Source organism: Oreochromis aureus, linkage group 7 (genome assembly GCF_013358895.1).
Source record: "Oreochromis aureus strain Israel breed Guangdong linkage group 7, ZZ_aureus, whole genome shotgun sequence".
NCBI classification, from domain to species: domain Eukaryota; kingdom Metazoa; phylum Chordata; class Actinopteri; order Cichliformes; family Cichlidae; genus Oreochromis; species Oreochromis aureus.
The window spans coordinates 7,453,576-7,479,326 of NC_052948.1; the positions used below are offsets into that span (position 1 = coordinate 7,453,576).

The 25,751-nt window shown below is 41.3% G+C and overlaps 2 protein-coding genes across 8 annotated transcripts in view; one reads left to right on the top strand and one right to left on the bottom strand.

Annotated features, from left to right (window-relative positions):
• The window catches only part of furinb (furin (paired basic amino acid cleaving enzyme) b), a 114,511-nt gene extending 109,058 nt beyond the window's left edge, over positions 1–5,453 (top strand). For 4 of the 5 annotated variants that reach the window (XM_031759059.2, XM_039615474.1, XM_031759066.2 and 1 more), the window contains one exon: positions 1–5,453. In XM_031759059.2, coding sequence (XP_031614919.1) covers positions 1–707 — 707 coding nt within the window. In that variant the 3' untranslated portion in view covers positions 708–5,453. The other variant, XR_004200641.2, reaches the window with a different exon arrangement.
• On the bottom strand, positions 4,360–24,612 carry man2a2 (mannosidase, alpha, class 2A, member 2). Of its 3 annotated transcripts, none has more exons than XM_031759084.2 (23): positions 24,500–24,612; positions 22,340–23,330; positions 21,696–21,953; positions 21,435–21,579; positions 18,970–19,141; positions 18,629–18,756; positions 18,106–18,279; positions 17,493–17,679; positions 15,084–15,261; positions 14,553–14,755; positions 13,902–14,084; positions 13,636–13,750; positions 13,467–13,537; positions 13,164–13,329; positions 11,923–12,159; positions 11,568–11,690; positions 9,994–10,108; positions 9,600–9,733; positions 9,379–9,520; positions 8,914–9,047; positions 7,931–8,125; positions 7,721–7,834; positions 4,360–7,299 (listed from the first exon to the last, which is right to left on the bottom strand). In XM_031759084.2, the coding sequence occupies exons 2-23, from the start codon at positions 22,469–22,471 to the stop codon at positions 7,147–7,149; spliced, it is 3,459 nt and encodes a 1,152-aa protein (XP_031614944.1). In that variant the 5' UTR covers positions 22,472–23,330; positions 24,500–24,612; the 3' UTR covers positions 4,360–7,146. The 3 variants fall into 3 exon arrangements, with proteins under 3 accessions (XP_031614944.1, XP_039471407.1, XP_031614951.1); XM_039615473.1 differs by having other exon boundaries at positions 22,340–22,499; positions 24,576–24,608; XM_031759091.2 differs by having other exon boundaries at positions 22,340–22,499; positions 24,500–24,600.
• Positions 24,613–25,751: the final 1,139 nt, after the last annotated feature.

A 25,751-nucleotide genomic window follows, 5' to 3' on the forward strand; every position in this document is an offset into this window, starting at 1 on the left:
AGTGCAGCCCTGGCTTCTCCCTCTTCCTGCAGGGTTGTGTGAAATTGTGTCCGCCGGGCTTCACGTCGGGGCAGCAGCTCCTCAACCTCTCTCTGGAGAACTGGGTGGATTTATCCTCCGTCCAGGCCTGCCTGCCCTGCAATCCTGCCTGTCTCACTTGCTCTGGCACCGGGCCTGCAGATTGCCTGTCCTGCCCTCCTCACAGCCATCTGGTCTTCACCTCCTGTTTGCACCAGAACCAAGTCCAGCGAAAATCCCCTCTAACTGGAGGACTCCAGGGTGACGGAACGCAGCCAGAAGGGGCGAGTCCAGCAGCAGCAGACCACGACAGCAAAGTAGCTGAGGAATCCCCAGGGCTCATTGTAGCTCCGTCTACTCAACTCCCTGCCGTCGTGGCCCTTCTCAGCTGTGCCTTCATCCTGGCTGCCTTCGTCGGGGTCTTCTTCTTGCTGCAGTTACGCTCAGGTGGCGCTTCTGCCTGGAGGACCAAATTGCCCTCTGGATTTTCAGAGACGAAGGGGGTGCGGGTGGGCTTTGGTTTTGGCTTCCGGCAGGGACGGGAGAGAAAGGCAAGGATATGCTACAAGGGAATCCCCACTGTGTGGGCAGATGAGGACATGATTGCCTACGAGTCTGAATCAGACAGCGAGGAAGTGGATGGTCACAGCGAGAGAACAGCCTTTATTAAGACGCAGAGCTCAATCTAGCTGAAGCTGCATCTGCTGTTGTGGTGTCTGACACGACGACAGGTCTGACTGCACGGAGCTGATTCGTGAAGCGGAGTCGCACAGGTTCAGAAAAACACAAAGCGCAGGCCTTACTGTCCCATCGGCACCCCATCCAAACGCAGAGCCAATCATTTTTTTCATGTATTTATTTACTACATGCTTCATGTGTATTTTCATGTATTTTATCTTTTATTTGAATGATGTCAGTTGTATTGATAAGCTTTGTCACCATTTAAATGTGTTATGCAACTAATTTAATTTGGAAATATTTTTCAGAGTGCTTTCCAGAAAATGAGTACTGCCACACCCTTAAAGCTTGGACACCTAACAGGAGAGAGTTGGAGACAGAATGGTCTAATATTAAGCAGCAGAGACCAAGATATCCTGAGTTTTGAAGAGGCATGACCATGACGTTGTGCAACTCCACCTAGAATAAATAAACGTACCTTTTTTAAATTTGGCAACAATGCAGTGCATTCAGTACGACTGCTATTTTTGATCAGCCACTAGAATTCTCCTGACCGCCTGTGTGTCTGTGGCGGTTGCTTTATCTCCTCCACTTATTAAAAAAAAGATGGTGCTTTAATTAGAATTGTGATTTTGCAGAAGAGTACAAACTCAAAATTATCCTGTGGCCATATGCTGCAGGCGTGCAAAAGCAAACAAGGAAGATTAGAATATTTTGGCTTTTATTGGAATATTTTCTCTCTAATGCCTCAGGATATTATAGCATTACAGTCCGACCCCGGGTGACAAAATCACAGTCCACACCACCAGGAAAGTTGAGAAAAAGGCATCCATGCTTGTGGTTGTGTTCGTGGCTTGATGCAGCGCCTTCGGGCACTTCCACTGAAAAGTGCATTCTGGTGTTTTGGGTTGTAGTTTGTAACCCAGCTCTCATCACCAGGGATGATCCTTTATGTCACATCCTGGTCAGTTTGAGAGGGAAGTTGTTTACTCGAGGCATTTGAGGTCGCGATGACTCTGCCAAGACACGTGTGATGAAAAGGGCAGCTCCAGGGAGTGATTTTTCTTTTTAAAAATAGTGGGAGTGCTGGAAGCACTCGAGAAGGTCAAGCTGACCTTGAAGGGGAGCTCAAATTCAAGTTGGGTATGGTTTTTTGCTTTTATAGACAAAGTTGCAAACTTTTTGATTGCATTTGTAGGTCAAGGCCCCAAATCGATGAATACTAGTGTCCAACTGAATATCTGTGAATTTCAAACTATATATCTGCACTTGGTAATGCATGGTCCTGAGGGGGAGAAAAAAAACAGCGCCCCCTAGCATAAAAACTAATCAGAACTCGGAGTAATCTTGATGTGATCACAGTAGTTAATTTATTCAGGCTTAGCAAAGCACCTCCAGAACTAAAGGCCTTATTCAGAGGCTGAGAAGCACATGTGCCAAGCACTGTGTAAAAATGTGTGGAGCGGCCCTTTACTCCATTACTTCATCTAAGGCATATCTAATTTGTCTCAAATACAGACATCTGGCCTCTACTTCAGGTGGACTTTTAATATATTGCTGTTGTTATCTTTCATCAGAGACCTGACAGATTGCAGGCCAGGGGTTATAAAGTTGACTCGCTGTTCATTAATACTAAGAAAAACTTTAAATTGAGGATTTCTGCAGCGCGCTGGGACAGCATAATAAAACATCCCCGCAGGTTGTTTGATAAGCAGGAAACTGTGGAGGATGCTATGTTTTCAATCAAGGCTCAGTGGGAATTTCCACTGCAGCGCAGACACCAGAGATGGTACATCAGTCACACAGAAATGTGCCGAATTACAGTGAAGCAGCACTGTTTTTTAATGACATTAACCACTCAGCCCAAAAGCTGCTTGGCTGACCTTGTGAAGCATTGTGCCACTTGGTTACTGCGGGTGAGAAACAAGATAATTCTCTCTTCATTTTCCCCACAGAGTGTGCTTTATATTGATTTTGGGGCTTCTCTTCCAGAACATCTTCATCAAAGTGAAGCTTTCCCCCTTTCTGCTGTGAACACCAAACATAAAAGGACAAATTCATGCTTTATATTCTCTGTATAACCACGTAGACTTGCAGCTACGTGGCCAAATCAAAGCCTTTGGATCCAAAAGACCAGAATGGCTAGTGATTTAAAAAAAATCATAAGATAATGATTCAATTTTCTATGTTTGTTTTTATTTTTAATCCTTTTTTTTTATTATTTAACTGATGACGGATGTTATGTGTTGAGATTAATTTCATGCTGGATTAATTAAAAAAAAAAAAAGGACTTTGGCTGTTGTAAAGCAAGTCTGTGTTTTTACTCCCAGGGTTGAAAACTTTTATAGTTTTTTTTAATGCATCTTAAATTCAGCCCCTGACACACACACACCCCAGAGAGAGCAGATGGTTCCTCGCTTCTTCATGGTCATATATCAGTGTTGCCGCTGCGTTTCCTTCACTCCTGGCGTTGAGCTTTAACAGAGTGCCAGCCTTCTTTCTTCCTGCCTGCCATCCAGTTGCAGCAGTGAGCAAAGCTGCCAAGAACGCCTTCAAGAAACTGTTCCCTCAAGCTTCAGCATAGCGGGCCCCTTAAAGTTTAAATTAATATAAATGGAGGTTTGTATGCATGGGGGAAAACACCGGCGGGCGGCGGCAGCAGCTTTGTTCATTAGCAGCTGCCCCCCCCTCTCTACAGAGGTGCAGGTAACTGGGTTCATGGGTGAAGGTACATTCATTTTGTGGCCCATAATTAGATCTGCCGGGAGAACTTGCCGCACAATTCAGCACTCCCTGCATGTCATGTTTTGAATTTTAAATCCAAACCAATCGCGTGTGCAAATTGTTTTGTAGATTTTTTTTTTCTCCCCTTTTTGGAAAAAGTGGATGAATTTGAAAGCCTTTTATCTCCATCCTTCACACCGCCATTACACGTGTGTAGGAGTGGGTATTTTGTTTGCCTTTCTTCCCCCCCCTTGCCCTTTAGCTTGTAGTAATTAGCTGCCATGTACTGCGACAATGCTGTCTACTAACTAGACTTGGCAACAATACACATTCCATTAATTAAAACGGGACTCACGAATCCGCTCCTCATTAGTTGATTTCACAATAGGATGCTCTGGACTCAGGGCCTCATTATTCCAGCAGGTCACATGTTATCTGTGCTGGTGCTGAACATCATAAAGTCACCCGTCCTATCCCCCCCCCCAATGGGAGGAGAGGCACCATTTTTCCAGATCCTGATCCATTTTTATGTAGCAGCAGCAAAGAAGCATTTCATGTTCGACTCCTGCTCGCTGCTGTCACCCATTCCATCAACACCTTCACCTCAAAGTGGTAAACATGGGAAAACTTCCTGCTGCTTTTAACTACATGTGAGTTGAAGTGTGAACTTTAATGCTCGCCTTGACAGATATGCCGAGCGGGAGACCGACTGCTGACAAGTGAAGCATTGGACAGTCTAAGAGGGTTGATATGCCGCTGCACTTCTCTGACTGACAGCATCCACAGACATTTACACTGACTCAATGTTGCCCCCTGCTGATCATCACTTAATCTATTTAGGAACAGCATGTTAATTATCCAGATATTAATTAATGAATTAAACAGTCGGGAGGGGGGGTTGAAAGTATTTGAAGATAAAGAGAGGCCTTTACAAAAGGCTAACTTTGTGTTTTCATCTTTATTCGCGTCCCATCTCTTTGTGTTCTTCTGCAGCGTTAATCCCCCGTGAATAACAAATGCAAGTAGAGACTTTCATATATTACCTCTGAACAAACAAAAACAGTGCTACAAGAGAGGAGAGAAAAAAGAAAAAGACATTTACACAGAAAGTCAGACGCACATCGAAACAGCAGGGGAGAAGTTTATGACAAGGTTATAAGACACCGGGGAGAAAGTGCGATGCAAGATGAAGTGAAATCTGCTCTGACAGAAATGTTAACCACAGCTGGAGGGGAGAGAAGGGTTCTGCGCCGCTCACCGTGAGAGCCAGAGCAGAAAGTATTGAATTGTGGCGGGCCAGACGTCAGGTCAGAGGAGAGCAGCAAAAAGCAGCAGACCTCCCGTGAAGGAAAAAGAAAAGTGAATATGGAGACGGGGTAAAGTGACGCGACATGGTGAGGCTAAGACACAGGTGGGGGGCTACGAGATGTCTGTCCTAAGCTTTGGACACTGATGACATCATCATCTATGGATGCTGTGAAAGAGCAGATAAGGGTAGGAAAGGCTGATTGCCTGGAGACAGCCTTGGGGTAAGAAACACTGTGGAGATCAAATACAAAGAAGTGCAGCTCATCTGAAGAATCAGACTTGATGTTTTTGGGATTGGAGGGGGATCAGTTCACCCAAATTAGACCAAAAGCATAACTGGACTTCAGTAGTACGTAGCTATGCAGGCAGTGTTTGTATTAAGAGTCGAGCTTTGGAGATCTCTTTCTTAAATGTCAATGAAATTCTGCTCCCAGACCCATTTTAATACAACATATGCTACATGTTTATGGCTTCCTGTTTTCTGCTCAGTATACTGACAAGTTTTTAGGAAATAATGCTCCAAAAGAAACCAAACCGAGCAATCATAACATAACAAAGCAAATGTTTTCCCCCCTTTGTTTTCGGGGGTGTTCCCGAGCCTCGATCCACAATTTAGTTTTAGTGTTTTGCAGCGGAGGTCTTGCATTCATACTCTAAATCAGCCGTCCTCTTTTGTTGCTGCGGCAAGATTGCAGCAGCAATTTTAAAGCAGCAGTCAATGGGGGAAAAAATAAAAAATCAAATTAAAATAGCTGTAATGGGGTGGTGTGGCAGAAATCTGAGCGACATTTTGGAGCGTAATAGTCACTGTGCCATCCATGATTAGACGAAACAAAATAAAATAAAATTGAGAAACATTCTTTTCTACTTAGCTTTTTAAAATGTCACTATCTGCTACAGTTCGAAGTCTTAATGAACATAATATTTCTGGGAATCTGGACAGAGCATTACACAAAACAAAAAGTGCAATAAAACTGAGTCACCTTGGGCTCTGGAAATGGTGATGATAGTTTAACAGCCTTGCCATAATGAAAGTAACTTCATAGAAGCCCTGAACAGATTTTTCAAAACAACCTGCATGGCCACATATTATTAAACCCCCAAAGCCTCAGTTGATTGATCGTTTGGGGTTGTATTTTTTTTTCTTCATATAAGGTGCAAATCAAAAGAACATCCTTCAACAGTTTGCACACCACTAGAAGTATAAAAAAATAAAAGTATTTGCTTTTATAATTTGGATGAACTGACCACTCAATTTGTGATATTTCCCGACAATGTGAATCATTTTCCTTCAATGAAATGAGGCACTGCTTGACAGACACCCACATTAATTAATGATAACCAACAGTATTATGGATGGTCCCTGAAAGTGTACACCTCGAAAACGCTCCCATTTAAAAGAGAAAAAAATCAAAACCTTCATATATTCACATAAACATACTCCACAGACACACAGGTACCAATATATCTGCTGCATGGTATATATGAGGTATAGTCTTTGTCTAATCTTCTACTGCATACAGTATGGTACATAAAGCCCAAACTCTCAACAGTGAAGTACGAGCACAGGAACGACCAACAGGAGCTTGAAATTCAGTCTTTCCACACATTTTTCATCCGCGAAGAGGAAGCTCAGGAAGAGGAAAAAGAAAGTCTCCTATCTACAAGGGGAAACAGTGGACAGGTAAACAGTCACCCAGTATGATTAATGATCACACGGTTATCACATAGTGACCAAAGTGGGAATCGGGCAGCGTAAGGATTCGCAGCTTCTGTCTCCTGGTGAGTTGAGAAAAAAAAAGACCTCACATTCTCTTTGCTGCAACTGAGACTGTCAAAAACAAGGGAAAAAAATGTCAGTCAACCTAAGGGTTCAAAATCAAAACACTGTCTGCATACGTGGGGGGAAAAAAAATTAAGAACCCATTTTCTAAATAAAGCTTTGCAAATTGCACTCTGATGTGGCACGTGTCCCGGGCTCTTTTTTTTGTTGTCATTTTGAATATTTACATTCAGTAGTTCAGTGCAGGATGGAGCAGAGATAAAAAAAGAAACTCCTTGTAAAGGAGAACCCTTCATTTTTTGACCACAGACACTGAACAGACACCCGGCTGAATCTGATGAGTGATTCTGGCCGTCTTTGTCATTTTGGAACAGCTAAAAGTTCACCCGGGTTCTGCTGCTCTTTGAGTCGTCTGCAGTAACGGCTGTCGGCTGCCCCCTGCTGTGCAGTCAGTCCTGTTACAGTGGACCCTACCTCTCCATGCTGTAGTGTTTGTGGTTCTACTTTAAAAAAACAACAAAACAAAACCAAAAAACAGAGAGACCCAGACCCCTCCATTGCCAGCCCACGCTCAGCGTGGGAGCTGGTTGTTGGTCCGAGGAGTCTTAGAGGGTTTCTTTCGATCAGCACTGTTCTTATCGCAGCTTGAGCTTGAAGGCAGAGATCTCCATGGGATCGAGGGTAATGGTGGTGTTGTTGGCCAGAGGCGTGCCGGAGTGCATCAAAGTTAGTGACATGGGCTGAAGCAGCTGTAGGTCCAGGTTCTTGAACAGAGCCGACACACTCAGCTGCACAGGAAGAAAAAGGAGGTTCAGAGAAAAATACAGACAACAGGAGACTTCTTTTAAGCAAAAGCAACACAGCACAAGATGAACTGAAAAATCCATATCTACAGGAGGCTCATCAACAAAATTGACTAATTATCAGCAGTAAAAAGCGCTGCCAATAAAAAAAAATTATTTGATCATTGTCGGTGTACTCACAATCAACGTGGATTCTGTCGCAAGGACTACTTTAATCAACAGATCCTTTGGCAGTCGAGTCAAAATTACTTCTTTTTAAATGTCATTAGGCAGGATATAAAAAAAAATTTACATATGACAGAAATAACAATGCAGCAGAACTTAAATATGCTACAAAATAAACCTCCTATTATGCAAAAATGGTGAGTAGTTTTATCCTTTTCTCCGTGTGAGTTTCAACCCTGACCTGTCCCTGAGTGGTGGTGCAGTTGAATCCGAGGTTCTGAGCCTCGAAGCCGCAGTCCAGCGCGAGACGGTGAAGAATCAAAGCGGTGTATGGAGAGGGAGACTGGGGGTCCTGCTGCTCATATGCAAACACACGAAAACAAATCGAAGTATGAAATAAAGTTTCCACTTTGTGAAAATCGTGTTTGTTTTTTTAAATGTGCCTTTATACCTGGCTCTGGATGCTGCGGAGGTTCACCAGGTGGAGGTCGCAGGGGAGGATGGACTTGAGGGGAGCAAAGGTTTGCAGAGGAGGGATGCCGCGTCTTTTGGGCAGAACAGGCAAGGCCAGCACCTCATGGTTCAGCATGGCGTTGGTCATGTGACTGAGTACAGATGGGAAGCTGGTTGTTGCACTGTCAGTCATCTGCAGGAGTGCAAAGTCAGATTTCAAAACAGTTGTGATAAATGACCGTGGAACTATTACAGCATCTTGAGTCACCTCTAGAGATGCTCTTGTGCCGCTACGTGAGGGACGGGCTCTAATTACTCTGTCCGAGCAGGAGGCGTATTTCTAATTCTAGTCCAGACAGACATGGTGCTAATCACAACTTTATGATGTGAACATTTAAATCACGTGCATCATCTCTGGCAACACTTCGCCCCCGTATGATCGACAGGTTAGATGGAGAGCCCGATGATAAAACTGCAACCGATGCCTTCCATTTTCTGCCAATGTGCATTCATTTACTTGATAAATGATATCATTTGTTTCTTTCAGTCGGGCTGTCATAAAGATGAACTGGTTTGGCTACAACTATGAGGTGGAAGGAAGGGGGGAAAAAAACTGGAGCTATGAGCCATAACTAAAGATACAGCTTTACCTCTTGAACTCGGTCACTCAGTAATGGAGAGAGAAAAGAACGTAACAAGGACGAGAATTTGGCAAAGAAGCCATCGTGCTGAAGGTAATGGAGTGAGGGGGGGAAAAAAAAGAAGAAGAGAAGGGAAACAAAATTAGAGAGTGGAGAGGATAGCAAAAAGACAGATGGGCTGGTAATGAGTACTGGAAAACAATATGAGGAAAGGTGTTAACAGATAGCACAGACGGAAGAACAAATCAGACACTGCACCCGACAACCTTGCACAGTCTTCCAGTTCCTTGAGCCAGCTGTGGTGTGCTGGAAAGACCACCGCTGCTGTCATCTTACAGACCTTGTTACTGGCGGATCTCCTCTCCAGCAGCAGCCGGAAACGATTGGCCGTCTTCTTGTTGTCTTTCAAGCCCTGACCCAGCCCACGATTATCATCCTGCATCAGTCGTCGGTCCATAATCACTTCGAGCTGGCCTGAAGGGAGAGCGGACCAGAGACAACAGCTTGAATGCAAAGCCCACGTATTGAACTTTCAGGCTCGAGTCAATAGATGCAAACACTTTGAGCTATCTGTCATTTAGAAACATTAATGATGATAAAAGGATTAGCTCGGCACACAAACGTGCAGATTTAAACGGTTTCACTCTCTGAGAACCTCTTAAGGGAGAAGAGGGAGAGCTAAGTGCTTGAGTCCTAATGCACAGTAAACAAAGAAAAATACCACACGTTTCAAAGATAACTTCCATTAAAAGATTAAATGAAGAAAAATGGCACATTATTGAATAAAAAGTAACAGGATACAAACCACTCTCCAGGCTGCTGACACCCAGAGCCTGAGCCGTGTGCAGCGTGAGGCGGTAGTTGCCATCCTGGATGTACGCCTGGCTGGGCATAGGATAGAAGTTGGCTTGCAAGGGCAGCTTCAGGTAGTGTCGGCGAGGCTGCATCTAATAGAAAACAGATGCAACATTTCAAATAAATCTAAATACAAGTTGTTATTTCGCCTTTACTCATGATGTTACTGACCTGGAAGCCATTGAGGTCTGTGTAGAAGACCTCTCCACTCTGGATGTCAGTGACCAGTCTCATGGCCAGCTCCTTATTGGTCTGATCTCTAATGTCCACCATGGTGGTGATGTCTATTGATAAACCATCCACCCCTGAAAATGCAAAACAAGTCAGAGGAAGACGGAAATATGCACTAAAAACAAGACTAAATCATATTAGCTTCCTCACGCTTTAAAAAAAAAAAAAAGAAAGTCAACAGACTCCAAAAAAAAATCTCATTAAATTCTAAATTGTCATTTTGTTAAACATATTGGCTGTTGTTGTATTCTACCATCTGGTGTCTTTAAACATAAAAAGCTTGGGCAAAGCCAATTTGAGCTCAATCCACCAAGCAGTTTTCAGTAGTTACTACCTGGCACATTGTAGATGCGGATGGTTTGTTGAAAGTGCTGGTAGTGTGCCACCACCTCAGAGAAAAGAGGCCCCTCAACAACTCGCACCACAGGTGGCTCTTTCTGGTGGTAAGGCTGAAAGAGTAAAAGGAAGACGAAACAGTGCTATTTCAGAATAATGTTCCTCAATGTAAAATTGCAGACTTTGAACTTTTCCTCATCTATAGTACATAATATCAAAAGACTCAGAGAATCTAGAGAAATCTCTGTGCGCAAGGGACAAAACCAACCAATACTGGATTTGTGTGATCTTCAGGCCCTCAGGCAGCACTGCATTAAAAACAGGCACGATTCAGTCATTCAGTATGAGCTCAGGAACACTTCCAGAAATCGCTCTCTCTGAACACTGTGCCATCCACAAATACAGGTTCAAGTTTTATTGAATTTTATTTTATTTGTTGGGTTGTTACTCAAACAATGTATCACATGCTTTACTTGATTCCTTTCCAGAGAAGGTATTTGTTACACTACTTGTTAAATTACTTTCTTGTTATTCCATAAAATTACCTTGAATACATTGTCACGGTTGCCAGTTAACAACATAAACCTACAGACCACAGTTGCACACACACACACACACCAGTCCCTAATCCTGATGAGGACACACTTAAGATCTTTCTTTTAGTGTTTACATATGAAGACAAAGCTGACAACACAAAGCAAAGTCGAAAACCAGCACAAAGAGGCTGTAAAACGATCGCCAGTGTTTGTGCTGTAGAAACATGAGCATACAGGAACGGAGGCACCCACTTGACTGCCCTTTACTCTACCCTAACACTCTGGCTGCTGGGCTGGGGTCGGCATTCACTCAGCTTAAACATCACTCTGTGCTCTTGTATAGCTTTGTGTTAGCATGTTGTCTCTGAAGATGCTTGCAAAGACATGAAGTTGTGTTAGAATTATGCAGTTGTTTCTGCCCTGGAGGCAGTTTGCACTCTGGTCATTTTGTGCAATAAAAATGACCAAAAGCCTTGTCCACATCTCCACACCTGAAAATCCAAACCTTTCACCACCTTTAAAGTTTTGGTGCATCATGAAATAAAAAGATAACATAAAGACGACCCAGAGTTGAGAAGCAAGAGTGGGACAACATTTATCTCCCAAATGTGCAGAAACTGGTCACCTCTGGTTCCCAGAAATTTATAGAGGGGAAGCTACACAATGGTAAACATGGCCCAACTGTTTTGAAGCGTGTAGCTGCCAAAATTAATTTAAAATAGGCCAATATGTCTTATGAAATAGTAAAATGTCTCACTTTAAACATGTGATATATATTCTATGTACTACTGTGAATAAATTATAGGTTTATGAGATTTGCAAATCGTTGTATTCTGTTTTGGAATTGGGGTTGCAGATACAGTACAGCAACTAAGCTCTCACTGTCTTTAAATCAAGCAAAAAACGAAGCAGTACCCAGACTGCCTGAATTCCTGCCCCGAGCTCCCTGGGACGACACTGTGACAGTATACACAGGGGAGTCTCGATCAAAGGCTTTAGAGAGACAAGTAAACATGTGACAGAGTCAAGTGAATACCTTTGCTTTTCCATCTGGCAGAAAGAGGTAAGCGCCACTCTTGTCTTTAGAGGGACGAGTGCCGTACACCATGAACTGCATCTGAACCTTCACTTCCTGAGGATCATCCTTGCGTTTGATACTCTGCAGATGAAAACGGAGCGCGAGCAGAAGGGGAAAAAAAACAATTAGAGAAGAGATTAAAGCTTCTCTCCGCAACAACAAGACATAGCATGTTCACTTTGATCAAATGGGAAGGATTTGTTTACAAATCAAACTCACGGCCTTTTCCTCCACCAGATCAAAGATGAAACAGATCAGTGAAACTTTAACAGATACAAAGTCAAACAGAAGTAAGAGGAGAGGAAATACAAACCTCCAGCAGCCCGGTGGTTCCGGAGAAGCCTAGCGTTAGAGACTGACTGCTGATGTAGAAGGTCTGAGAGTCGGCTTGCTGAGAGCGGACAGGAAGCGGGTCCACAGCTCGGGCGGCAACACCCCGACCGGATAGCCTGAGCAGAGTGTCCGAACGTAGTGTCATGGGCGAGTCCGGAGAGTCATACAGATGGAAAACAGCCAGAGCGAGAGGCGGCAGACGAACCATGAATGTCGCCTGGATCAAGGATTGAGAAAAGATTTAATTTTAAATAATACACAAACAGCTTGTGTTTTAAAATGCTGGCTTCATTCTTTGTGTGACACAGGAATGCAAGCGTTGACCACAAGGCATTCATTAAAACTTAAAAGCATTTACATATCAGCAATAGTGCTATAATTAAAATGTTATGAGAAACTGTGTTGATTAAAGTGCTCAAAATGAAAATTCATTAGCTTCTGTTGGTGGAAAGCATTTTTTGGGAAAAAAAAACAAATTAAAATTCAATTAACTTAAGATTTAATAGATGATTTGAGGCAGTTTATTTATTTATTTATGTAATTTTCAATAGCTGAAAAAGAACATCTGTCCTAGTAACAACTTGCAGGTAAATAGAGAAAAAGAAGGAAAACTTTTATTTAGAAGACTAAGTGCTTATAAAACACACATCATATACATTACATACAGTACATCCTCTTGGCTTTTCTCTAAAGCATCTTCCTCAAGACACAAACACAATGAGCAAAGCTGCACAAACCACCAACCTCATGAGTTTACCAAATGAGCTACAGCTGCCCCGATTCAATGACTCAGCATTTTGTGTCACAAAGACGACGGCGTGTGCAGAAACGTGGCATTTAAAATTTGCCTTTTGTTTTTGCTCATGTATGCATATTATATCTTGTGGAGTTTCATCCGCTGGCCAAGTTACAGTAATCACACGCAGAGAATTAAACTTGTCTAACACTGTGAAATCTATTGTATAAGACTTATACTCACATAAAGGAACATATTCCCACTTTAAATGCACAAATGTCCCCCTCCTGTACGTTATCAGATAGTAATCGGATTTAACTTGGCAGCTTTTCAATGTCTTTATAGCTATTCTCTTTTCAGTTGAGCATAATGACTTCTTATTGTGTTTGTTCTGTGGCTCAACAGATTCACTGTGTACTGCTGTGCTACTGATATGCCAATATCGCTATGCAGAAACCAGCATCCTAATGAAGTCAGTGCCGTACCTCAAACACCTCTGCACTCATCTGACTCGCAGAGCTCCACTGAGCACTCAGCTGTACTGGAAGCGTCTGTCCATCCTCAGTAAGCACCCGAACCCTGACTGTGTTAACCAACACGGTCACCGCGCATAGCCTCTCTCGCTCAACTGGGTTGAACATAACCAGGTACCTGATGGGGAGGGAAAAAAAACGAAAAAAAACGAAAAAGCAATTATGAGCACAGGATGGTGTAGGAGTAGGTGTAGGAGTAGGTGAAAGAGGAGGCGGGGGGGCGGGATGAAAGATGCAAGATGATGCAGCTAATACCTTGGTCCTGCAGGGTCCAGCTCGATTAAAGTGCGCTGAGGCATAGAGTCTTGAGTAGCACGCCTGTCATCCTGTAGAAGGAAAATATGACACAGGAAGCACAGTGAATATTCAAGAACAAACAAATACGCAGGTCTGTTTGTTTTTTGTAGATGAAGTTTGCCATTACCGTCTCCAGAAAAGGCTCCGTCTGGTAAAAGCGATAAAACTCTTTGTTCTTCATCACCAGGAAATGAGCAGCATTAATGATCACTCTCTTCAGACCAATAAGTGACCGCAGTAATCTAGGTAGGATGAGACAGAATGAATGGCTAAGTGCTGCACTTAAAGGAGACAACTTATTATTTGCAACACATTTGTATCGAACAGGCCAGTCACAAGAGACTTAAGATTAAAAGCAAGATGGTAATCGTCCCAACTCCCTTCGTTTCTTACTTGGTGCCGTAGTCGATGACAACATTTTCTTTTGCTGTGCCAGTTATGGCGTCGTGATGCTGGAAGAGGCCGACCGAGCGCCTGGCATCCACTAGCAGGGAATAATCCGAAACCGGGTAACGCCCTTCCATGCCCGCATGCCTAGCATTTGCGACTGCCAGGCTGTAGAGGATCTCTGCCCCCCTGAAGGACAGTGACATATAGTTATCACGAGGGAGACCCTTAAAGTACCTTTAGTCAGCTAAAGGTGCGTTCACATTATTTGACTACAGCAGTGGCCAGACTATAAGACCTCTACTGATTCATCACAAAAATTTCCACTTGGACTTTTAGTTTTTGCTGGTTTAGTGAATAGGGACAGTGATTGGTTGGAGAGCGAAAGGACCAATATTTTTTTTTGACACTGTGCAAGTGTCAACTGACATGCCCCAAAACATTTTATACTGCATTTTGTTCTGCAGAGACAAATAGGTGCTCTGCAGGTTAATTTATATAGCAGAAGTTGAAGACCCTTAACACTGCATGCCACACCTTAATTTTGTTTGCAATGCAAAATAGTCCTTTCCCAAATTTGTCCACACAACAAGTAGAGCATAACCAACACATCCCCAAATCTGAAGTCAGCAATATTAGTGATTAAGTCTGCCTTACCTGAGATGGGACTCTATGATGCGGTCCATACTCTTGTAAAAGGGTCGGGAGGTAAAATAGCCAGTCCAGTAGTGGTCTTCACGGTCTGCGTAGGCAAAGAAATCTCCACTGAGCACCGGGTAGCCTGCCGGCCTGGATCCCTGGGCCACGCCGTTTGTTTTGTATACGGCGTTGAAGTAGTCGGTGAGAGTCCCAAATTGTGCCTGAGGAGCCGATTGACATGTACTTTGAAAAAAAAATGGCCGCTTTCAAACATATCTGAACACAAGAAATAAAAAGCCTTTCATCATTAGGCATGTGCCTTTCATCTTACATGACATCTTCTGCACCAGACATCAAGTCGTGACAGATTCTTTGTTCTGTCAGCAAGTTAAAATACCACTGCATGATTCATTACCATGAGAAAGGTTGAATGCTGAACTACTTGGTACACCACACACTGAGATGGAAGGAGAAGATGAAACACAGGAGGGAAGGAAAAAAAAACATTTCGCTATAAGATTTGTGACAGTTGACAAATAAATTTCTCACTTGTACATGCATCTCAGGGTGAGAATTCATGTAGTCAAACAGCTTCTGGTAGTTGATATACTGCTGATCCCACTCAAGGGCTTTATCGTAGCGGAAGTCATCCCCCAGAGGAACAAGGAGCACCTTACTGCGGTACAGTTTCGATTTTTTACGGTACTGATCCAGGAGCAGCTGTGCCCTGATTGAGAAAAAAGGAGGCAGAGGGGACACTTAGGACATATTTCTTGGCATCCAAGCTGCTATGCTTTGCATAAGACAGTTTTCTAGGAAATCACTATGACCTTGGAAAGAGGAAAGATGATCAAATTACCCCTGGAGGTATTCTCCACAGAAACACCTCTCTGAAAAAAATCTTTAGGTCCTTGAAAGGCTGCTTAATGTTACTGCAAGAGCATCAGTACTCCATGTCCCAGATTTGCTAAAGGTGGAGAGCGAAAGGAGCAACAGACACAGCATGGAGAATAATTTTTACTCTTTGCCTTATTGCATATGGATTTTTTGTTCCTGTCAGGCTGAAAAAATTGAAGAGGAACTTATTTAAATAACTCAGGCAAGATGATTATTTCTAATTGTACTAGTATTTAATGTAAGAGCTGGCTGGCTGTCACGTTCTCTTCTTTAACTTTAATCAATAAATGAATAAGTGCTTCTTTTAACTGAGATGGCAAAGCTGCAGTCATTTCATTTATGCCTAGTTAGTCAGGTTCAGGCAGTCAATAATGGTATGTTCCTCTATACATTCGGGTGGTCAGTTTTTAGATTTATATAGTGAATACAGTGTGTGTACAAAAAATGTTTTGGGGTTGTTTTTTTCTTTTTTTTTTTTTATCTCTGGATGACTCTGTTTTCTGACTTATCAGGATTCATCCAGCAAACAGCTATCAGCACTTCCAAGGCCACACCTGATCCAACTCAATATCTGACCTAAGATTTTGCCCTAATGTGTCATAACATATGAACTCTCATTCCGCTGTCATTCCTTGGTCTGAACTGCCCAGCTGTTCCCTGAGAGAAACATATGTGACACAGCATGATAAACGCCAGCCAAAGACGCAGATTGAGGAGCCCAGCTGTGACCAGGGCCAGTCAGCCAGTGAAATCTGCCCCATTGGATTTCTATCTTTAACCTGTTGTGATAATGCTGTGTGGATTGTGATTGAATGAGTTGTAAACCCAGTTTCAATCATTTACAAATGTGCTACAAATGAATATTTATCAATTTCTATCTTTACTAAACCACAATAATGAAAAGGAATTAAGTCTATTTTAACATGTTAATCTAGAGGTTTTAAAATTAAAAACATTTTTTTAACTGGACTTTTGTTGTGTGGCGCATCAAATGAAATGACTCGTTTTTAAAGTTTAAAACTTTTCACTGTACTCTGCGCTTTTTGTACAGCTTAGTAAATCTGGCCCCATGTCTGGTTCCCTCTGTTCATCCACCCTCTCTGACTATTGTTACTGGCACAACTTCAAGCTGAGTTTATTTTTAAAGGGACCATTAAAGAAAATACAGTTGCAACAACAGCGAAACAACCTGGGCTGTGTGTTGCTGGGCTAAAAAGCAGCACAATGTCAAAAGTTACATATTATACTGTTTTTTGCATAACATGCATTTTAGTCTACTCCAATTTTTTTTCTGTGAAGGTCAGAACAAAATACTGAGCAGAGTATGTTAGAGCTGTATTTTACAGCTGTCATGACCAGTCTTGGTCAAGTTACTTGAAAACAGTAATCAGTTACTAATTGCTGATTATTTCTAATTAGTTACCTGAATATGTAATAAAGCAATAGACCATTCAGCCCAATTCTATTTTTTCTGCATAATCCATCATATAAAATTGAATCAAATGGAAAAAGTCTATTTAAAAATTGTTTTATTAGTTTTAATCTTTTAACTTGATGCACAGTGCATCAAGCAAAAATGAAATTATATTCAACAGTGTTTGACTTGAAGAAATTTGTTTTAACATTTATCAAACCTCAAACTTAAAGTAATGTCAGTACTGTTGCTGCCACGGACGTCACACGCTCGAACGTCATTGTCATGAGACACTCTCACAAACAAAAATCACAGTTTAGTAATGCAGTAATGCAGCGTGCTTACAGGAAAGTAAAAGTAATCCAATTACTTTTTTGCAACAGTAATCCCTTACTTTACTCATTACTTGAAAACAGTAATCAGATTACAGTAACGTGTTACTGCCCATATATGGTCATGACCCACCCATATATTCTGCAAATCTCTGTCCATCTGTATACTGAGCCATTAAATAACAGCTATGTTCATTGTTGATTATTCTGCTAATACATCACTTGTCTCGTCTACAGGTCGAACACAGAAAAAAATTAAGCATAAAATCTTTTGTTCCACGGTGAGCAAAAGTGATCCACAAAGTGAAGACTTACCTCTCTGCTACGTTGGCTTCCACAATAGTTTTTGGTGGCACTTTCCAGGGACAGTTTATCCTTCCGCCTGGTAACCTCTTGAAGTCAAACTGGCAGCAGATCTTTGGATCAGGTCCACAGGTGTGAGGTACATCGTAGCTATAAAAGGGCATCATGTGGCAAAACATGTCTGTGTTTGACCCCATGTCTGTTAGGGTGGCAAAGTAAAGACAACAAAGCACTAGCATGAGAAACACTGATAGAAAGAGCACATTTTGCTCTGAGAGCTTGTAGAACTACTATCAGTTTAATTTTCAAAACTTAGCACTGGTTAAACACTGGACAGTATTTAATTACAGAGCAAATCTCCCTAAATAGTGACAGTAACATATTGATATTATCTGGCATATCCAATTTTTCAAATTAAAATCTAATGAACAGTAAATCTTTGGCAGACATCCAGTTTAATCAGAAAAAATAATGACAGCAGCTCTTCTGAGGCCATTTTCTACTGGTTGTCCTTCCAAAAATTCCTCTTTCAAATGCCATAGCGAGTGCCATGACTCATTCGGCAATGAGCTTAACAAAGATAAGCACATGAATCAGATGACATCAGCTGTTATGGTCCACTCACCCCAGGCCTGCCTCCACATAAACTCCAGATTTCGGGTGGAGGCAAAATGTTTTTTAATGGAGTAGTGGATCCTCTGGATGAGCATGCTGGTCAGGTTGGCCCTCTTCAGTAGATAGGGCATAGTAGCACTGTGACCAAACGGGTCTACAGCCCACCCGCTGCGAGGAGTTATACCTATGACAGCAAGCAAGAAGCAAAGTATTTCAGGTTTATGCTTGGATAAAAGAGGAATACATCTTTTAGGAAATCACTCTTCTCAGTGGGATGCAGTGAAAGTAGCACAAAGCATCTGAGCACCCACTGAGTGAGAGGCTACATCTGCTGCATGTAGGATGATGAGCTAGGATTTCAATACTAAGCAGTGTGAGGAGTGATATAATTTTAAATTTTTACTAGAATGAAGGCAAAAGCCCTTACATTTCAGAGACAGTATGACACTTTTTGAACTTTACCTCAACATTAGTCTGAATATAAATGATATTCGCTGAATAATAATAATAATATGTCTTGGAGGATTGTTTACCTAGATTACTCTCCAGCCACTGATGCCCTTCAATGAGCTGGTCTATCATGGCAAAGTAGTGAGCATTGGCTTCATCCGTCATCACCCAGCCTCCTGTCACGATCTCTAGCTGTCCTCCGAGGATCAGTCTGTTAAAAAGAAAGGATTAAGACAGCAAGGTGAAGATAATCCAGCCCTAAAGAAGGAGAGTCACATTAAGGAGATAATAAGCTATTTTTAAGATTTCACAGTCTAACATATTGTACTTAGGGCCAGTCTAGATCAAAGAAATCTCACTGAATTCTCTGTTTTTGAGTAAAAATAAAAGGCAAAGCTGTGTGCTTCACAAAGCTATGACTAACTTGCGCATTGCCTCCTGTTTGTGTACATCTGCAGTCTCCCACCACTTGGAGAAGAATGAAATCTCAGACCAGATGAACTTCCTGCGAGGATCCTCAGCCAGCTTCACCACCATGTTGTTTAAAATATGTTGCGTCTGGTCTGTGAAATACTTGTCAAAAGTCTTGACCCAACCTAACAACACAAGAGGACAAATCTGAACAATCTGCACAGCCACTGGCAAACATTCATACAAATTACACTGTGAAATAATTCACTCCCACCCGCGCTTATCCAAACAGAGCTGATACAAAGCCGTGAAGAAAGCGCACGCAAAGGGACTCAGTGTTGGGGTGTCATGGATCAAAAATAAAACTTATGTTTTATTCAACTAGAGCTGTTCCACTCTACAACCTTTTTAGTAAAGTGGTTTCTAAGAAAAGTGACTAAAAAGCACCCTCTTTGCATTTTAAATGTGCAATAGTATACAGCAGCCCACAAAGCTCCTCTAGGATATCTATTTTAGTAATCTAATATGTTTTATAGCGACTAAAGTTCCACATCATTTGGGAAATATGCAGAATCAGAAGAAATACATTAGAGGTTAAGAGAAACATCCCTAGTTGATTGCTTACATTAAGACAATTATTTTTTTGCATGAAAGGTTTTCTGAAATTTCTATGTTTAACTATGCGATACCTATCAAGCTACGTGCCAATTTGCATACAGAAGAGAAGTGAAATGTAAATATTGGAAACAGTCAGCTTCAATACTTTGTGTAATTATTTTGATCACATATTAGAATCTAAAGGTCTTTTACACTTAAAAGGCTTTTTTAAAGGAGGTGATCTGAAATTAAGATTATAAATCAGAAAGTACTGGAGAAAAAAAAAGCACTGTCAATTTTGTGACACAAACAAAATATTTTAGAGAGGAAATGTTCTCTGACAAAGACCCTGGATGACATATGAACCTTTAAAATATGGAGAGTATTAAAACTGTAAAGTCTGGCATATGTAAGGGCTACTGAAGTGGAGTATGACCAAAGCAATGACCTTTAAAGCTACACACTGTAAAATTTCAAACATTTACTGGGAACTACTATTTCAAATAGCAGATATCACTATAAAATTTTCCATTTATCTACTGACATTAGGGCAGTTATTTTGTTGTATTACAACTTTTCTAAAATGTCATTTTGCAAATTAGGTACTATTCTATTCAGTATGCATTAATTTCCATAAATCAGCAATAGACAAAGTGTTGAAGAATAAACACGTTTAGTGTTGTGGAAAGCAAACGAACACTGTTGTATTCTTTTGTTCACATTATTACCTTAAACTCTGGATTTTGCAAAGTGCAGGACCCTATCCGCTGGTTGACCTCGAGCGCAACAAAAGAGTGCACTGCCTTCCTTCCTACTTTCTCCACTACTTTTAATTTAATTAATCCACGGCTCATTTCATACCATGACTCCCTTCAGATTAAACTTTTCCATCCTAGTCATCACAGCAGACTAAACCTTCTTTTTATATATTCCTGGTTTCAAAAAGAACACCTCCGTAATAATTAAAAAAAAAGCTTTAACCTAGCACAAAATGACAACTTCCAAGAAAATCATGTGCTGCCTCCTGCATTCTCACTACAGGAATCTCCCTCACCAAGTGAAGCACAATATTCCCCGTTGTGCAAATGCGTTTGAAGTCTACTCCTTGCTGTGTGCTCCATGTGAAAAAGGATAACTGTAGAAAAAATCCCAACCTGACTCTTACAAAACTGTCCAAAGTTCATTTGTGAAGCTTAAACAACTTAAGCGGTTCGTGCCTTTTACTCGCTCTCTAATTTGGCAATCAGTCATCAAAACCTTCACAAACTCCATTTCACACTCTTAATATCAGTTCTCTGCTTTAAGAGAATTCAGATAAGATCTGCTTTCATGTCTCTTCGTTAAGAGCTGAGATTATTTCAGTTACTAAATCACCAGTCTAGTTGCATACAACAAATGCTTAGAACTTTTCAGCAAATATAAATAATGCAATTCAGAATGAAACCTATTCCCACTGCTGATGGACAAAATTTGCAGGTCTTTCCGGCCTGTCAACATATCAATAACTGTCAAGTTATCAAGCATGTGGCACAGGCGGGTAAACAAACTTAATGGAAATGTCAGTCTAAAATATAATCTCAGCCAATCCCATCTATAAATTGTTCCGGTTTTCCATTGCCAATATCTTCCTAATTCCATTGTTTGTTGCTAAGCCGTCAATCATGTCAGCATTATGCTAATAATAATGAGAACAAATGAATCCAATATTGAATGAATTTTGCATCCCTACAAACTAGCCTCCCACTCAGTTAAGTCCTAAAGTACCAAACTATTGAAACAAACTGCTCAGACGTCTTTTAGACTGTCTCACAAAAAGCAATCTGATGCAACCAACTTTTAAAGAAGCGCTCGGTCATGTTCAGCAAAGTTTACGTAACTCACCTGGATCGTTGTGTGAGTGAGGGACCACAAATACTTGCAGTGGTTCGTTATCCCACTCATTAGGTTCATAAGTGATGTCAAAGCCCTGCTTCCACACACCACCATCAGGGTTGTCAAATTTGAGGAGGGAGTACACATCCAGCATCTAAAATAAAACAATTATCGCTCACTGGTAAGACCCCGAAAATATTCTTCGAGTTTTTATTTTTTTTGTTTGTTTTTTTTTACAGTAGCTACAACAACACAAAAGACCTGGCCAACCTGGACGTCTGGTTGATCTCTGTTGCCTACAGCAAACTGACAATCCTGCGGCTTAACAGCAAGGAAAGTGGGACGACCATCGAAGGGTAGGACCCAGGAACCGTTGGCACTTCTGAATGGCAGGTGGCCACTGGGAGAGACAGCTCCTGTGTCTGTGAGCTCCATCACAGAATCCTTTATGTGGCTGATGATTTGATGGTTTTCCTCCAGGAGCTGCTCCAGCTGCTCAATCCTGTTCTGCAGGACTGAAATTTGGCTCTAAAAACAGACACAAAAATATGGATTAACACAAGAGATCAAACTAACATTCTTCTGCTCTGTTAGTGTAGTCAAGTTATGGCTTTAAGATTAAAAAGCAGATAATTTAGGAAAGGCAACAAAGGAGTGTAGGACATTTAAAATATATAAATCAGTAAATAACTACACTATAACAAATGCATGATTGGAGGTGTCCATTTATAGGTAAATAAAAAAAAGAAAACAGGGTGAAACATATATTCAGACTAATTAGCAGTCAGGCTTTAAAAGCAGGAATGTTTCTTATCATGACTTAAGCCTGGTAGTACATCACTGGAAAAAATAGTAAAATAAAATCAGGACAAATGTGCTATATTAAAAGCTGCAGAAAGGGTAATTACTCTTACCCGTGGAAAGTTCCCGCCGCTCTGTCGCCGTGCAGGGTCATGTTGGACGCGATCCAACATCAGATAAAGTGAGAACACAGCCACACAGAATATGGCCCCTCCACACACCGTCACCTGTTTCCTCAGCTTCATCCTCCTCTGAAGCAATATTCTTTCCAGGCTTTCAATTAAAAAAAAAAAAAAAATGACCTTGACTGAAGTTTAGTTTTTTTCAGTACAGAGGAAAAGGTCCAGAAAATTGGAATGCAATCATTTACAATAGAAAAGATAAGGAAGAAAAAAAAAAAAAGGTTGGAAAATAACCAACTAGACCAGTATTAATGGTTCAGTTCCACTCCTGTGATGCCTCCAGCCTCCACTCACCATGCTGGAGACCACAGTGAAGAGGTTACAGCAGCAGTAGCAGTGGACAAGGGTACTAAATTAGTAATAGCTGGCAAGAAGTCTGACAGCTCTGGCCAAACCACAGCCACCGGTGGTCTCCTTCAAAGTGGCCCTTGTGCTCAACCATCCAAATCAATGAGATTGCAGGAAAAGAGAAAAAAAAAAAAGTGATACGCAGAAGCGGCTCAGACAGGGAACCTAGTGTACCCACAGCATGATGCGTGTTGCTGTGGGCCTGCTCTCTTGGTCCAGTCCCTTTTCCACGGCAGAGTCTAATCCACTACAGTTAGAGTCCCCTTTTTCTCAGTTGGCCCCAAGGGCCATAACAGTTTGCACACTAGGCAGTGAAAGTGTAAAAGAGCAGGCTGTGGAAAAAAAGACCAACTTGGCTCTGAGCAGCAACTTTGTTTTTTTCTGTTTTTTTTGTTTTTGTTTTTTTTAATCAAGCCCAAACTGTTCCCAAAGCAGCTCCAGGAATTACAATGAGACAAATGTCATTCCTCTCTCAGCAGCAGAGTCACTGCATATCCACTGTGGCAGCATGGACAGCAAGTCTGTCCTTGATCACAAGCGCCAAGTTGAAATCACATTAGAGGGTCTTCTTCAGCTGTTAGGGAAATTTTAGATTAATAAAACTTATAAAATAGACATTTAGCCAAACTTTTTAAGAGACAGGGTGTCACTGAGCAAAAGAAGCACTAGTAAAGAGGTCTTTGTTAGAAGATATTTCTTTCTGGATCTGACAAGTAAAGCTGACAAAGGGAGAGAAAATCCATCCAAATGGAAAGCCCCAGGTTTCCTTACAGCGGTAATGGGTGTTGCTTTCCTCTGTGCAAATCCACGATCATAATCCGGTCCCTTTGCACGCTGGGACTATTTTAGAATTAGCGCAAGGACTTTGGATAATGACCTGGCACTTTTATTTGCTAAGACTGACTGAAAAACAAGAAAGAAGATTCTTCCTTAGACTATCTGGGCCAGAGTACATCCCACATGAAAGGGTTTATTTATTGGGATGCCCGACGGAGCTTACCACAGTCCCTCGTTCATGTGACAATGTGTAAATGCAGAGCTGATCCTAAGGCTGTTCAGATGATGGCATATAAAGAGTTAGCTTCTAGAGAAGCCATCACAGTCTATGCGTGTATGTACATGTAAATTATCAAATCCTCCCTAAATTGCACGTTTCGTGTTACTGACTGAGGGTTGACGCGTGTGATAAGGTTTAACTTCAAAGACTTTTGCTATCCCCGGGCAGCTAGCCAAAAGACACTTGGTTGCTTTAAACTTAAGAGCACTGAAATATTTGCATACGGACATTATTTCCCACAAGCTCAGACACACAACAGCAGATTATTGCAAACAGGTCTTTAAGGTTTTAGCCATATTAACGGAGACTGTCAAACTTTAATTATCATACTTACTGCCTAACGTTACAAATTACGAATAACAAAAGCTAGCGCTAGCTGTCAAATGTACCATCAAGTTACGTCTATTGGCAGCTCTGCGAACTCGATTCAAGAGTCGGACAACGTTAGTATGAGAACTGCAAAGGAAGGTACTGGTAAATTTGGATAAACAGCTGTCACATCTGTCGTTTTGTTCCGCTGAACATTTATGTCGGTGATTACGGGCGATAGCAAGTATTGACTGATAACATTAAGACAATACGTGGCTGATATTTCCCTGCTAACCGCTTACTTTTGTCCTAAACCTCGACTACCGTTTGCGTACGACCTTGGCACCTTGTCTCATAATGATAAAATCTGACGTTACCCATGAAAGGAGAGTATTCCGGAAGAGTGTAAAGCCCAGCAGTGTACGTGGATTTAGCTGCAGGCTGACAGATTACCTGAACTAGCTTAGCAGCTAGCGCCGCTGAGCAGCTGCTGCAAAGGCTGATGGGAGGAAAGGGGGTGTGTGCTGCTGACTGACCAGCATCTTCGGTAAAATAAACATTTAGAAAGTAGTTTTTTCTATTAAAAAAAAATCCATCTATTTATCCATACTCTTCCGCTTATCCTTGTCCACATGAATTAAAAATATTCTTTAAATTTTATACTGTTGTACAGGTACAATTTTTTGAAGGCTTTGTACTAATTTGACCCGTTATCTATTTAGCCGTATCTACTGAAATTAGATCCACCAGTGAGGGTCGAAATCAAAGAAAATTTTAATTTTAGGGAATCTTGAAACTGTCAAACTATACTGAAACTGAATTTTAACGGTACAGCGGTGTTCCCACCACATTTGCCTATAGCTTCCTGCACAGACAGGCACCTGCAGGTTTTTGAAGAATCATGGGGTAATCTCCAAATAGTGTTATAATGAAAAACAGTATAGTAGTCATCATATATGGTGGACATAAGTAACTGAGGTTATACATAGGGTGCCTTGAAAGATAAAGCCTTAAAAAAGACAAGATATATGTTATAAGGGAATTTATAGCCCAGGTCAAAATTGACCTAAACCTTACAGTGAAGGCAGAGAATGTGAACAGTAGAAGGACTAATAAGTCTGATACATGCTGAGCCAATGGCACAGGAATAGAGTGTTTATGATAATACAGAACTGTAAAAAATTACCCTTGCTTGTTATTACATTTTAATGTAATGATTTAATGATTTTAATTTAATGATTTATTACTGTTCCTATAAAAAGCAAAAATGTACAAGTTCTTCATCTTTGCTCTAAACAAATTCAGTTCTGAAATTTATTAATACCTTTTGAAAGACCTTTTCTACTAATGCATGTGTGAGACTGAAAAATGGAGGAAAGTAGCTGTCCATTTCTCACCTACAGTGTCTCAGTGGATAATGGCAGTAGAACCTTTTAAGCATATAAATCAGACACTAATAATTAAAGGTTGACTAAAAGCAAATTAACCCACATAGATAGTGGATTAAAGATGTCCAGTATTCACTTATTTTGTTTCCAGTGTTGAGTGCTTGTTATAAGAAACACAGGCATTAAAAAAAATGCAATAGAGAGTTATTTTTGAGGTAGCTGTAAAGTTTTATCTCCATGA

Bases quoted from the DNA above. Each gene is read 5' to 3' on its own strand.
- man2a2 (XM_031759084.2), bottom strand. From the start codon at position 22,471: ATGAAGCTGAGGAAACAGGTGACGGTGTGTGGAGGGGCCATATTCTGT. The intron at 17,680-18,105 runs GTGAGTGGACCA...CCACCCTAACAG, and splicing joins TATGTGGAGGCAGGCCTGGG to ACATGGGGTCAAACACAGAC. The intron at 12,160-13,163 runs GTACGGCACTGA...TCCTTGATCCAG, and splicing joins TGAGTGCAGAGGTGTTTGAG to GCGACATTCATGGTTCGTCT.